This window comes from Ctenopharyngodon idella, chromosome 5 (genome assembly GCF_019924925.1).
Source record: "Ctenopharyngodon idella isolate HZGC_01 chromosome 5, HZGC01, whole genome shotgun sequence".
NCBI classification, from domain to species: Eukaryota; Metazoa; Chordata; class Actinopteri; order Cypriniformes; family Xenocyprididae; genus Ctenopharyngodon; species Ctenopharyngodon idella.
Genome location: NC_067224.1, coordinates 16,620,113 through 16,635,384, shown reverse-complemented (window position 1 = coordinate 16,635,384; position 15,272 = coordinate 16,620,113). Strand labels below are relative to the sequence as shown.

Genomic DNA, 15,272 nt, shown 5'->3' with positions numbered 1-15,272 from the left:
GATTTTTAGATGCTAAATCATCATGTTTTAGCATGTTTGCATTAATCAAGAAACATATTTTTTCTTTTTCTTTAACAGGATGACATCCCTGAGCTGCAAGAGTTTTTCTTAGTTAATATAACATCAGCTGTCCTCATAACCACCCTTCTAGCTGCCCCTAAACTAAGTAAGATGATTAAGAAGATAATTATGCAGATTGAACCTATTAAATAATGTTTTAAATTCTGTAATTATTCACTTTGCTTTTTTGAATGTGCCACATTTAATTAGGTTTTAGGTTCTTCTTTCAATTATAATTTCATCTTGAACTTCAATCTTGTCTCACATCCTTTCCTAGAGATTTACTATTCATTGAAAGGTAATGGATACCCACACCTGTGCTTGATATGCTGTAGTGTTTTTTTTTTTTTTTTTGTTTTTTTTAACTTATTGTCAGTTGCATTTTTATATATTTAACTACCAACATATATCCAACATAAATTGACAACATAATTGACAACTCACAGCAGTCTGAGCTCTATCATTCCCAAAGACAGCCCATTCTCCTCGCTTATAATCAGTGATTTGTGTAGAGTATTTGGTAGATGACTATTAGATTTATTTATTTTTTACAACGTATTGGTAGATGACTATTGGTGTAGTAATAGAGGATGATTAATAATGTGACAGATGTCCTTTTGATTTGTGCTTTTCCTGAATGTGCGCTTCTTGAGAAACCCAAAGCATGCTGCCATTGCCCATAATCCTATCCCTTAAAGTCAGACCATTCATTCATTCATTCATGCCTGTCTTTCCAGATACTGAAGGCCTTGTAGCAGAGATCAGCATCAATGCTAATGATGGAATCCAAGGGATCATTGGCTGGCAAAACATAGAGTATGAACTTCCATTCAACCTTTTTTCAACCATTGTGAATTATGGTATCTCTCAGAGAGGCATTAATGTTAAAAAAATAAACATTTTTAATGTAAAAACTGTTTCAGTAATGTATGCATTTCTTTTTCTTCAGCTACGTGGTAAATGAGACTATTGGCGTGTTAAATCTGGTGGCCTACCGTGATGCCGGGACGTATGGAAATGTGTCCCTGTTCTTTTATGCCCAGAATCTAGAGGCTCAGTTGGGTCTGGATTTCAATGCCACTCCATCAGTAAGTCACAAACATTCTTTCTTGTTTCTGAATAGCATTAACTATTAAGCCTTTGTTGTTTATATTTATTGAGCACATACTGTAAATTGCACAGATGATCCACTTTGTGGATGGAGAACGGCACAAGTTTATCGAAGTCCAGATTTTAGATGATGCCATTCCTGAAGGCGATGAGACATTCCAATTAATTCTAACAAACCCGTCGGCAGGGCTGGAACTGGGAGAGAACACTACAGGTCTGTTATGCTGGGAGACACTAAACATTCATGACTTTCCATGACTCTACAGTACCGTGTAATCTCTATCTCATGTGTTTCCATAGCTACCGTGACTATTCTGGCCAATGACGATGGTCATGGAATCATATCCTTCAATAACAGTGAGCACTTCCTGTTAAGGGAGCCGACCTCTATGTCAGGTCTGGGGGAGAGTGTGGCCAATCTCTACATCATACGAGACCCTCCTCAGGGCACATTTGGCACAGTAACGGTCCAGTTCACCATCACTGATGCCAATGGATCCCTGTACACTGATGATCTCACACCTTCCTCTGGCTTTGTTGTGCTTGAGGATGGAGTCAGATTCAAGGTATATGAAGCTCTTATTCCAGTTGACCGAAGTATTTAGGTTTCTTTTTTATTTTAAGTTTCCTATTAAAGTTTTATGGGACTTTTTTTACTTAATTATTTTTTTATTTAATTAAAAAAAAAGTGAAACTGAAATTTTGATATCTTTACATTTTTAAATTCTCCTAATTTGTGTAATAGTTAAATAGCATATATTGTAACACATATTACAGCACAACTATATTTAAGTTGAGAAAATACATAAGGAACCAGTGGTTTTTCAAAGAGGAGGCTCTCAATAGTATCATTTTTGTTTTCTAGACATTAGAGATCTGGGCTGTTCTGGATGCCGAACCAGAGATGAATGAGACATTCACAGTGACTCTGTCCAACCCAACTGGAGGTGCTCGGCTGGGAGATTCACTGCAGACTTATATCACCGTATTGCAGAACCAGGCTCCTCTAGGGCTGTTCAGAATATCACCATCATTTAATAGGTACATTCACAGTCTGCTCTAAATAGATGTCAGGCTTTTGTTACCACACACAGACCCACAACTCCTGCATCAACTGTATGTGTGTGTTCTCCAGGACTCTGGACACCATGACAGTGGAGGAGCGTACCGGTACGGTGTACCTGACTATATCTCGCAGTAATGGGCTGGAGTCAGCTGTCAGTGTGGAATGGGAGACGCGGTCAGGAACAGCATTTGGAATGAGTAAGAAATTGCACTAGTAAGTTTAATTCAGTGGACTCACAAACTGTATAACCAAAGATTGTTTAATGTATTTGTAGGGGGAGAGCAGCCACTGCTGGCTGTGTATCAGTCTATCAGGGACAGCTTGGCATCAGTCTGGTGTACAGTGTCCAGTGAAGACTCTGCTCTGGTTCTGAGGCTGCTCAGAGGTCCAGCTCAGAACCAGGCTGTGCTCTACAAGTGGCAGGGCATGTTAGTGCCTGTGGAGGTATGTTTTGAATTCAGTTAAAAGCTCAATACATGTAGTTTTGGTCAGTGCTTGGGGGGTGGTGTTCCCCTTTGGTGGGGGAGGGAGGGGTGTTTGTCGTGAGAAGTGTCGTTTCTAAAACTTTCTGAAACATTAAGTGCCAGTGCGTACCGGCCCACCTCAAGTACTGGTTTTGGTAGAAGGAACTGCATTCAATGCATTTTGATGATTGCTTACAACAAAATTGTATACACATATTATTTTAATGAATAAAATAATGTTCATTTAATAATAAGTTAATTTAATTTTATTTATTTTATTCATTAAGTTATTTTTATCTTAACAAGTATTTCTTATTATTTCATTCTATTCTTCACTTTCACTTCTTTATTCGTTTTCTCTCTTTCTCACTCTGTTTCTCATAGTTTGTCGGCATCCAGAATCCCAGCTCTTGTGTGAGTTTTACAGTAAATGGCTCCAGCTATGTGGCAGTTTCCCATGCGAACAGCACCATGTCATTAACTGCCACAATCAGTTTATTTCGCCTTCAGGCTGACCTCAACCTTACTCAAGTGAGTATGCTGCTGATTTTATCTTTTTCTTAGATGCTATTAACAATAGCTGCAATTGTGCTTATCGTGCAATAATTGTAAACTGGTTTATCTCACTATGGTCAGATTTGTATTTTCTAATATGGTGCTTTTCTAAATTGTTCAATGTTGTCCCATTCTGTAGGAGCAGACTTTTACTGTGAGCAGTTTCAGTGTTAAACACTTCTCCACTGAGCTCCAGCAATATTTGATAGCTTCTAGTGAGGTAAACTCAAACTGACATAGAAATTTTGAGTACTACATGGAATATACATAACATAGTAATAGAAAGTAATACAATATTAAGATTATTTCCTCTATGTCCTAAGATCTTTGTGTGGACTGGAGGCTCATTCTCCCTCCATCAAAGTCTGGAGTTACAAGACATCACCACAGCCGTACCCTTCAGACGAGGCAGCAGCAACCTACAGCATCTGGCCGTGTGCAGGAACAGAACATCATCAGCATGTCTCATCTACCAGTGGAATAATGGACGTTTCCAAAACCCTCAACCCTTAGCAGTCAATACTCGAGTCAAGCAAGTGGAATCATTTCAGATGGGAGGAGATACGTTTCTCCTCATCGTTACTGAAGGTAACAGTCATATGCAGTCTGTAGTACTATAGCAGTTTAATAGCACTCTCAATTCGAAGATGTTTTGACACTGTTTGTGTGATTTTGAAAATTAGCTTCTTTTTTTTTCTTGCTCCCCTGTATCAGTATCTAATGTTCACATTGTCTTTATTATTTACCAAAAGGTTTAAGCCCAAGATGTGAAGTGTTTATATGGGGTTCTCAGCAAAGCTTCTTCCAGCAGACACAGTCCATCCCATTTCCCGGCCTCTTTTCAGTCCTCCCCTTCACCCCTCTTTCGGGAATATGTGAGTTGCCAGACAATATAGTGCAGTCTGTTTAAATAATAACACATTTAGTGTGTTTCCACTAACATTAAGGATACTTTTACCCATATTTCAGATTTACCAAAATTATATGGCTTAGTGTATTGGTATTTTAATTTACATGTAATAATAAAAGTGCTTGCAAGGCAGAATTGTATTGATATTCCTCAGACATGTTTGGGGTCTGGTTAGGAGTTTGTTCTAAACACTTAACCCTATGCATCGAACTTCTGCAACTATATCAGACTGAAACTTCATTTAAGCTCTATTCAAACATTAATGTTTAAAACTTTTTTGACTTACAATTATTAAATATGTTGAAAATTCAAAACGATTATATAATCATAATATTTGTAACATTATATTTGCATCTTCTTTCTTGTATCCACACTACCATTCATAAGTTTAGGGTCAGTACATTTTTTTTTTTTTTTATTATATTTATTTCTCAAGGATGCAGACTGATCAAAATTGACTGTAAAAAAACTTTTACATTGATACAATTTCCATTACAAAGAAATGCTGTTCTTATGAACTTTCTTTTAAATCCTGAACAAAAGTATCATGGTTTCCACAAAAGATTATGCAGCACAATGCTTTTGTTTGTTTCTTGAGCACCAAATCAGCATATAAAAATTATTTCTGAATGATCATGTGACACTTAAGACTGGAGTAATGGCTGCTGAAAATTCAGCACTGCCATCACAGGAATAAATTACATTTAAAGAGTATTAAAATAGAAAACTGTTATTTTAAATTGTAATAATATTTCACAAATACAGTAAAAACAGTAATATTTTGATCAAGTAAATGCAGCCTTGGTGAGCATAAGAGACTTTTTTCTAAAACATTAAACATCTTACGTACCCAAACTTTTGAATGGACATGTATTTGCATAATGCATATTTGATTTATGTTGTCTCACTTGAATATATTTAACCATTTGTTTGCCTTGCAAGTGAGTAGGCTTCATGTCATTTACAGTATCATGCACAGCAAAACCATCAGTATTGAGAAATTAGACTGACAAGCTTATTTGTTTCTTAGCTCACCTGTTGCTTGCGGGTCTAAATGGTTCAGCCCTGCACTCATGGAGGTCAGATCTGAGGCAGTTTGCTGAAGTGCTCAAGTCTCCGTCTGCACAAGAGTTCCTGTATCTTCCTGTTCCATCTCTCAATTCTACCAAGAGTCTTATCATAGCCACTGGAGAATCAAACTCTGCCATATATGAGCTGACTTCAGTGTCCAATCAATCTGACTTCATTCCCAAGTATGTGACTTTTGTTAAGTAAACCATAAGAACAAAGAAAAATAGTTTGATTTCTGTGTTTTAAATTCCTCTTTGTTGTGTTATACTGTATATCTTTTTCTAGCTCTGTCTAATACCAGTGTTCATTGATATTTCCATCTCTTATTCTCAGTTCAGGAGAGCTTTTTTTTCAGCCTGGGGTGCGTGAGCTAGACATAGCAGTGAATATAATTGATGACGATGTTCCTGAGGAAGAAGAACATTTTCGTGTCAGCCTCAAGAACCCCAAAGGAGGGGCAGAAATTGGCTTTCGTGGTCAAGTGACCTTGTTCATTCCGGCAAACGATGATGCTTATGGGATTGTAGGCTTTGCACAGGTATCAGGATTAAAGTATATTACCGATGCTGTTATCTAAAAATGTAACTCCCAAAGTGCCCCTCAATAATATAGCCAAGGCAAGACGCCCCAGTTGAAAAGTAACTAATAGATATCACCGTACTTCCCCAGCTGATTAATTACATTAAGAATTGTAAACATTTTTTATATTGCAAGTTTTCTGTAATGGTATGTTTAAAAATGCAAATGAGGCAGTATCTAATTAAATATGCATTAATTTGCATACATTTTTTAAAACCAAAATCTGAACATTTGAATTTATAAGAATAAAACTGTGAAGTTTGGTGTATGTAAGTGCAACTGAAGACATTTTTGAACTGGACTGGAGATTTTTGGCTCAGTGCAGGAGAAAAAAAAATTTTGAGAAAAACTGCCTTTACATATTTATATTGAAATTGTAAAACAAAACATTCAAATGTGTATTTTGGATGTTTTTTTTTTACTACTCTGAAACAACAACATGGAAAGCCAAATAGCCCAAAATTTACCAGTGCACGAAAAAACAATGTTTTTGCCTGAAGTTGTCTTTTCTTAATACTTTAAATGTAAAATAGTGTCCATTTCACAGAGCTGTTATCTTTCAAAGACTAAACATTTTATTTACTGAAGCTATTTGTGCACAGAGTTGATAATATATTTTATAAACATGTATTTGTATATAGAACTCTTTAATGAGGGAGGTCGATGAGCTGGAGGATAATAACCCTGTTTCTCTGAGCATCGAGAGGAGGAGAGGCAGGTTTGGCAGACTAACAGTGCACTGGAGCACCTATGGTAGTCTGGATGATATTTTTCCCACTTCAGGAGTGGTGAGAGCTGCTTGCATTCCATGTATTTTCTGTTTTCAGTTGTTTTAATAATGCTATTTGACTGAATTGCATATTTTAAATAGTATATTGTGAACTGCAGACTATCATTCTAGTCCAAAATCATAGCTCTAACTATGAGCTGCCATTTTTAGTAGTTATACTTGTGACTGAAATATGCAAGCAACCATTTTTAAAAACAATTTACTATTTAAAGAACCAATTTTGCAATCTTATGTAAGGGATAATCCATGGCTAGCTGTGCATTAAACTATTTTAATGCACAACTTGGTGGCAAAGAACCTCCACGGAATGCATTCAAATCGTTTAATGCACAGCTCCCTGTGGATTATCCCGCTTATACCATGGCCATTTGCCAGCATTGACAAGTTAAAGCTGTTATTGATGTTTGCAGCGCAATATTTGACCAGAAGGGTCAAATTACAGTTATTTTTGTCAGTTATATCTTGTTAAATGTCAAAAAATAAACATACAGTAAAGCACAAAGAATTACAGACCTCTTTACACCCTCTTCATCTGTTCTCCATGTAGGTGACATTTTCTGAGAGCCAGGCTGTTGCTACCATATCACTGAATGTATTAGCTGATGACATTCCAGAGTTAGCAGAAAAAGTCACCATTGTCCTGACCAAGGTCACAACAATTGGGATAACTGATCCAACCAGAGGAGCCATGATTGACCATCAGCGAGCCCAAGCAAACCTTACCATTAAAGCCAATGGTTCACCCTATGGAGTGATTGGCTGGCATCTGGATTCCCAGTACTTCATCATGCCAGAACCTCAAAGTAATTCATCTGTGTTCAACTTTGTCTCATTTGAACTTCTGCACAATAATATAATGAACTGTGTATGAATGGCTAAGATAGTCAATTAACATTGCTGTGGTTTACCACTAAAAAGTTTAAGTCAACATTTCCTATAATTCAAATTACACAGAAGAAATATGTACATATTTTCTAGTCATACACTTAGTTTTGGAATAGTTAAGAGGAATTCAGGAGAGGAATTCATTTGTCAGTGTTTTTATAAATAATTGCCCCATTCATTAAAATATGAAAATATTTGCTTTTGAAAGACACTGATGTATTTTTTTTCCCCCCTTTTTATTCCTTTCACTTCAGAGAGCCCAAGCAATATTACACTAAGTATTGTGAGAGATCAAGGAGCATCAAGGGATGTATTAGTCTATTACACCACCAAAGCAGCCCTTCACCTGCCACCTGTCAATCAGGCTAGTGAGGGGACTGACTATGTAGCCAAAGAGGCCACAGTCGTCATGATGGAGAATGCTACTGTTGTTTTGGTGTCCATTACCATCCTGCCGGTAAGTACCACAACTTCACTGGGATGCCATATAATAAAAAAGACCCTCCGAATGATAAAATGATTCCTAAGCATAGGGATGCTGTGGTGTAGTGGTTGGAAATCTGGTCTGATAATTTAAAAGTTGTAGGTTTAAAGGTGCTTTATGTAAGAATGACAGCTAGTGGTTGAAATGGGTACTGCAGTCCAAATTCAAAATATTGTTTGCCCCGCCCCCTCCTCCTTACTCGACGCTCACTCGGGTTGCCACTTTGAAGACACGCAACAGGAGCGAGCTCAATCGACATTGGAAGGCGAGGAGACTTGCACACTGTATGATAATTAGTTGATTTATTGATTTATGATGAGTTGATATCGCGTTTTAATATGCTCCCATTCATAGAGATTTTTAGATGAATGCTGAGGCTTTTTAGGTCGGATAGATTCTGCGATCTCTGACCCAGTTTGTTCGCTGGCTTCAGATTGCTGCAGTTTGCTGCATGTGTTTTCCTTTTGAATTTGATTTAAAAAAAAAAAAAAAGAATACTTTAATTTACAAAGATGCATTTCTAGATTTCTATTTTAAATGAATGCTGTTCTTTTAAACTTTCAAATAATCCTGAAAACAGTTTTCACAGTTTCCTTTCAAGGGCACTCAACGCTGTGCCTTGCAGTAGTGGAGGCATTCGAGACGGGTGCATCCCTTTCTCTGATTTCAACCTCTAGCTCAGAGGCTCTCAGTCTGGATCAAGAACCCTATATTCGGCTTGCGTAGTCACTGGTTCTTCATCAAATTATTCAAATGTCCAGGGTCTGCGTGAGCATAGATATATGAAGATACCCCATGTAGAAGAGGTGCTTGCAAGCTACCTCTTCACTGAAGGCTCTGGTCTTGCCATCCAAGCCATGTCAAACCACCTCACGGCTGGTAGGCAAGGTCTATGCGGCGGGTTAGGCCAGTACAGCCCTGCACACCATGGCGGTGTTGCAGACTTACCAGGACCATCTTAAGGACCTGGATCAGGGTGAGGGATTGTCCTGGAATTGTCCCTCTGACCCACTGTCAGGGACTAGTTCCTGGTAGGAGGGTCGGAAAGCAAGTGTGGCAGCCTTCGCTCCCCCTCCAATGAGTCGGGGATCGAGGCAGCATGCCTGGACGAGGCCTGAACAGGGACTTAGGGAGGTCGTTTCAGCTTTCAGGTCTGAGGACCCGAAACTGTGAGGTCCTGCATTAGGTCACCTCTGGTAGGGGAGCAAGCAAGCCCGAGGAAAAAAAGGAGAAAGAGAGAAGGGGTAAACAAGGCTTTGAGATAATTGAGTTGGTCAAAAATTGCTGATTGAGATCCACTGTCTTGCCTGTTTTACCTAGTGTTCAGAGGCACATGGTGCATCCCAGAGGGGTAGTGGGTGTTGGACAAGGACATAGACTCCTGGAGATGCATGAAGAGGCAAAAAAAGTGGCTAGTTGAGCAGAGATAGAGCGGAACGCTCCCTTGCCTGAAGCCCCCTCTACAGCACGAGAGCTGGAGATGGTTTTGGCCTCCCATGAGATCAGTTTGAGCATGCACTTTCCTATGAAGAAGTCAAGTGGCAGATTAACGAATGAGTCGGTGCCGCATTGTTGTGACCTGTGAGTTAATCACCCTCTTCAGCTTGAGAAGGCGTGGAGACTAAGAAATAGACATAAACAATGTCTGTTCAATTCTCTAGGGAAATGCCATTTGTTAAATACATCCTGCTAAGCCAGGGGCTTAAGTCCGGGGAATGGGTACATTGGAACCCCTCCATAATTAATTTGGAGACGATGTGAACACTCTTCCCTGATGTAGGGGAGCGATATGGGCAGCATTGACAGATCAGAAGATGGGTTGTATCGCCATTTGCATCCCACTTCTCTGTCGCCCACTCCAGTTCGTTATCATATGGAGACTAGAGGTATATCAACCTGCTTCCCTAAAGGTCTGAAAGGAAGAGGCAGAGTACAAAGTGGACTGTATCACTATTAGCGTTCAACTTTTTTATCTGTTGTCCCCTCCAGCCTTTTTCGTTTTTTTGGAGGAAAATAAGTTGCAAGTAGCAACCATCAGCCTAGGGCTAAGAGCTTTACAGGGTGTAAGTGGACTAGGTTTATTATATGTGACCCACTCTCTCTGTGGCTTCCTCCAGTTTATGTAATCAGAAGTAGAAGCGAGGCAATGTGCCTTCCCTGTGAATTGGCAGTAAGATTCTTTCAGATAAAGTCAACTCATCCTGTTTAGAGTAAGAGTGTAGTCAGAGGGTCACCTCGGTCCCTGGAGGTCCAAGGCATAGTGGCTTGGTTGTAGTGGTCAAGTCGCTGTAGGCCTCCCACTCCCTAGTATGAGGAAGAGATTATCTGTAGAGATTTGTACTATCCTCCTTCTGAGGAGGATCAGGGTCAACAACTGACAGTGTAGAGGAGATGGACTGTATCTCTATGGTGTCCCACTCCCTAACCTGTCACCCTCCCCTTATTTATTAACTAGAGGTTAAAGTGCATGCCCCCTCTTGGGTTACTTTCTAGGAGCTCTTATGATGCTGAGGAATGTGAATGCGAAACAGTAGTGGTTGATCGCCACAGGCGTCCCACTCTTTGGTCTGTTTCTCTCTTCCAGTTGGAAGATGTAAGCTCGACATGGTTGAGTCTATTTACAGCTTCCCTTGCTAGCTCTGCTCCCAAGGACTCTAGAAGCTCTATCAGGGACAGGGGCATTGAGCTGAGGTGAGTGTTCACACCTCTAGATACTGAAAGCTCTAACAAATGGTCTCTTAGTAAGCACCTAGGACAACTGAAGAGTTAACCCTGGACTTAGATCCCTGGGTTGTGTTGCATGTTTTGGTTTTCTGGAGGTTTCTAATCACAGCTTGAGTGCAGGCATTTTTCAGTATAGCCTAGTGAGTATTAACATTCCCATAGCGTCAACACTATAATGCTTTGAGTTCCCTCGAAATATTAACAGATATTACTGTTTTTGCTGTATTATTGATTAAATTGCAGCCTTGGTGAGCATAAGAGACTTCCCCTTAAGCCTCACAGTTAGTCTCAGGTCACTCAGCCTGAGGACACACTGTGCTGAAGCTGACGAGGAGACAGACTGACCTCCTACTGCCTAGAGCACAAGCCAACAGCCAGTTACTATCATCACCACAAAAACCCCACATTTTTTCAGTTTTCTCCTGGAATAGCTCATGCTCTGCAAATTGCAGCGGTCGTTAGATATTTTTGCCTGTTGTTCAGCCTCAAAAACCACATGTTGGATTTGTTTGGGCTGAAATACTACTGACATAAATCAGCATGTTGTTAGAAATTAATTGTACAGAAGCTGTTTAGAATCTTCTGGAGAAATTATCCCTTATGTTGACATGCATGGGATGTCTAAGGGGTTTAACTAATAAAGTATGTGACTTGCATGTAGACATGTAGATAGTATAGGATAGAAAAGAACTTTATTAATCCCTGGATGGTATATGTGTGTTTGCTCTTAGGATGATATTCCTGAACTGGCTGAGACATTCCTTGTAAACATCACCAGAGTTGAACTCTTGGGTGGAGACACAGGAGCAGGTCAGCCCAGTGTGAAAAGACCTGGTTTGGAGATAGCCGAGGTCACCATCCAAGAAAACGATGACCCAAGAGGAGTTCTCAGTTTCAATGTCTCAAAAGTTGGTTTACAATTATTTTTTCTAGTTATATTTTTATACCAATTTTATTGGCTTTTTATACATTTACTGTATTGCAATTTATTATTTATTTAGTCTTTATTAATAATGAAGAACAAACATACTTCTACAATCCCTTGTCCTTTAGGATGTCTCTGGGGCAGTGCTGGCATTTGAGGTACCATCACCTGGAAATGTCTTTCGCCTGGCCGTCATGCGAATGGCTGGTAGATCTGGTAGATTAGTGCTATACTGGGAGGCACAAGCAGTCACAGCCAGTATTGAGGACTTTAGTCCATCCTCTGGAAACCTCACATTTCAAGAGGGACAGGTAAAGATTAACATAAGTGATTTTTTTATTGACTAAAGAGGGGAAGAGAAGAAGCATTAGGTAGAAAGTTCCTCCATGGGTGCTTCTCAATTCTCAAATGGATGCTTCCTCGGTTCATCGTACCTCTGTTCTCCAGCCTGTGACACTGTTCAAAGTTAGCCATCTCAAAGGACATCTCAAATCAAATTGCACCGCAAGGAGGTAAGGAACGAGAAGTGAGGAAGCTTCCACAGGAGCTTTGAGCGAGGATGCACAGGTGTATCCCATGCGGAAGTCTTTCTTGTCAGAAAACCTGACACGTACAAATTCTCATCCCCCTTTACATGTAACAATAATTTCAATTCATGTTTTACCTTTATGGTGTAAATAAACCATACATCTCAAATATGTCAACAGAGCATCTTGCTTTATTAATATTTATTATGAACATAAGAGCAGATCCCTTGGGTGCAGCTGATGACGTTTTGAAGTGTTGCTTGAGTGATCAAGTATATTCCAAAGTACAAATAAGCTTTCCTTTGATTTTCATCCTCATTTTCATTCCTTGCATCCTAAAGGAGATGGAATTAGGAAGTGAGGATGCACAAATAATAAATAAGAAGCACCCCCTGTAGAGAGCGTGTCACTTCCTATCTTATGCTTCCTCTCTTCCCCTTTAGGACTGAATAGTGGCTTATGACTATAGAGCGCCCCCTAACGATAGGGTTTAATATACCAGAAAAGGCTACTGGAACTAATGTGACAGTAAAACTGTTACAATTTTACTTTTAAGTAACTAGATATTTTGAATTAGCTGTTTCAGCAAATTATGGGGATTTTGCTAGAAATGTGAAGCAAAAACTGTAAAACTCTAAAAAGACTGTGGATATGAAATATAGAATAAGAATGATTGTCGTTATAATGTGAACCTTTATTTATTTATTTTCCAGACAGTGGCTTATATTGAGATCACCATTATTGATGACACAGTTGTGGAGTCCACAGAGACATTTATGGTCAAACTGGTTCGAGTCATCGGAGGTGCCAGGTTGGGGGACGAGACATCTGTGGTAGTCAGCATCCCGGCCAATGATTCACCATTTGGTCGGTTTGGGTTTGAGGAGCTAATGGTAAATTTACTGAGAATATCTATGAATATTAGTCCAACATTAGCATTTTTTGTCTTCGTCATGATATTTGCATGACATATTATAATTATATTTTTTTCTGAAATGCTCTCTGAATCTCTGGGGTATTACTGTAATAACTGTAAAGTAACTTGTATACTATATAATATATGTATTTATATATTATATTTATATGTATATAAAGTAGGTTATTCTTGTTTGATAAGATGTAACCTTGTACTTAGTTTAACTTCTCTATTGTCACTATTGGCAGAATTAATAATTTGCTTGGATACCTTTGTTCTTACTTTATCAAAGTCATAATCATCTTGACTGAATTTTTTTTTTAATCTTTTCTCAGGTCTCTGTGTCTGAGCCTCAGTTCCTAAATGACCCTGCTTCCATAGCTACACTGACTGTAGTGCGTAGCTCAGGAGGCCAGGGAGTGGTGCATTTGATCTGGCTTCTGCAGGAAGAGGGCAGGAATGACCTAAGCCCTTACAATGGAACTTTCACTTTTAATGGGGTAGGTATGGCTGGTAAATATGAATATGAGTATTGCCTTTAATTAATTAAACAGCACTTTTACTTGCGCCACAGTGAGACACTCACAGTTGTTAAATGGTTTTATGGTTCCTAGACTGAGTCAAAGAAGACTCTGATGATTCAGGCTTTGGCTGATGCTGTCCTGGAGGGAGAAGAGAGATTCACCATCCAGCTTCTTTCTCCAAAGAATGAGCCAGTAATTGATCCAGTTAGAGGTTTGACAACATATTACCACTATCAAGTATATATCATGTGTCTGAATTTTTGTCAGGTAGTGTTCAAAGTCATAATTTACTTGCTTTTCTTTCCATCAGGTGTTGCTACAGTTGTTATTCAAGCTGATGTGGGTGCCCTGGGAACTGTAGGAATAGCTGATTCCAGCAGGAACATACTGATTGGTGAACCAAGAGACATTTACAATGGAACAGCTCTGGTCAGGTAAAATTCTTCTCCAACCAAAAGAGGTTACTGGATATTTAATTTCTGCACTATTAGTGTGACTAAACAGAAATGGCAAACAAAAATAGCAAAACAGATTTTCCAAACACCCCATCTGAAGATAGATTGTGCCCTATCAATTGCAGTCTTGTAAGAGGTCCCGGCATCTTTGGTGAGATTGAGATCTTCTGGAATATCAGCGCAGCTGCAGATACAGAGTTTGAGGAGACCTCTGGCAAAGTTATTATGAAAGACCGCCAATCTGCTGCTATAATTCAGCTGAAGGTAAAACTGCTGGGTAATACACACTACCGTTCAAAAGTTTGTGGCCGGTAAGATTTTTTAATGTTTTTGAAAGAAGTCTCCTATGCTCATTAATGCTGCATTTATTTGAACAAAAATACAATGGAAACATTAATATTGTGAAATATTATTACAATTTAAAATAACTGTTTTCTATTTTAATATATTTTAAAATAAAATGTATTCCTGTGAAGGCAAAGCTGAATTTTCAGCATCATTACTCCAGTCTTCAGTGTCACATGATCCTTCAGAAATCATTCTAATATGATGATTTGGTGCTCAAGAAGCATTTGTTATTATTATCAATGTTGAAAGCAGTTGTGCTGCTTAACTTTTTTGTGGAAACCTACATTTTTTTCAGAATTCTTTGAATAGAATGTTTAAAAAAAACAGCATTTTTATGAAATATAAATCTTTTGTAACATTACAAACATCTTTACTGACACTTTTGATCTATTTAATGTATCCTTGCTGAATAAAAAGTACTAATTTCTTTAAAAAAAAATAAATAAATCTCACTGACCCAGTAGTATAGATACACTACTGGGGCCACTTTGTTCAGTCTCCATATTTAAATAACCTCCAGACATGTCAGATTACAATTACATATTAATTTTAAAATGTATAATTTAAGTGTAGCATATCTCCTGGATCCCTGTCTTGAGCCAGCTTAACATTTCCCCTGTAAACTGTAAAAATGTAAACCATCTTGACACTCAAAGTAAAATTGATTCCTATTTCCTGTTTCTGTAGGCGCTAGATGATGAGATCCCGGAAGAAAGACGTGTATATCAGCTAAGACTGAGATCTCTAACCCCGGGCTCAGCAATTAACCCTGACAGACAACTTGCCACCATCACCATGGCTGCCAGTGACCTTCCCCATGGGCTCTTCTCCTTCTCTCAAGCCTCTTTGCGTGCCACTGAAGAGGACAGAGCTGTGAGA

The 15,272-nt window shown here is 38.8% G+C and overlaps 1 protein-coding gene across 1 annotated transcript in view; it reads left to right on the top strand.

The window, feature by feature from the left end:
- adgrv1 (adhesion G protein-coupled receptor V1) overlaps nt 1–15,272 on the top strand; it is a 153,200-nt gene that overhangs the window by 58,799 nt on the left and 79,129 nt on the right. The window contains exons 39-63 of the mRNA XM_051895477.1: nt 79–166; nt 798–876; nt 1,010–1,148; nt 1,243–1,384; nt 1,471–1,736; nt 2,036–2,211; nt 2,306–2,433; nt 2,511–2,680; nt 3,085–3,231; nt 3,395–3,475; nt 3,579–3,843; nt 4,008–4,130; nt 5,196–5,418; nt 5,570–5,774; nt 6,457–6,603; nt 7,153–7,408; nt 7,745–7,947; nt 11,430–11,606; nt 11,752–11,934; nt 12,864–13,043; nt 13,402–13,566; nt 13,681–13,801; nt 13,901–14,024; nt 14,171–14,309; nt 15,081–15,266. Coding sequence (XP_051751437.1) covers nt 79–166; nt 798–876; nt 1,010–1,148; nt 1,243–1,384; nt 1,471–1,736; nt 2,036–2,211; nt 2,306–2,433; nt 2,511–2,680; nt 3,085–3,231; nt 3,395–3,475; nt 3,579–3,843; nt 4,008–4,130; nt 5,196–5,418; nt 5,570–5,774; nt 6,457–6,603; nt 7,153–7,408; nt 7,745–7,947; nt 11,430–11,606; nt 11,752–11,934; nt 12,864–13,043; nt 13,402–13,566; nt 13,681–13,801; nt 13,901–14,024; nt 14,171–14,309; nt 15,081–15,266 — 4,113 coding nt within the window. The remainder of the gene's footprint in view (nt 1–78; nt 167–797; nt 877–1,009; nt 1,149–1,242; nt 1,385–1,470; nt 1,737–2,035; nt 2,212–2,305; nt 2,434–2,510; nt 2,681–3,084; nt 3,232–3,394; nt 3,476–3,578; nt 3,844–4,007; nt 4,131–5,195; nt 5,419–5,569; nt 5,775–6,456; nt 6,604–7,152; nt 7,409–7,744; nt 7,948–11,429; nt 11,607–11,751; nt 11,935–12,863; nt 13,044–13,401; nt 13,567–13,680; nt 13,802–13,900; nt 14,025–14,170; nt 14,310–15,080; nt 15,267–15,272) is intronic.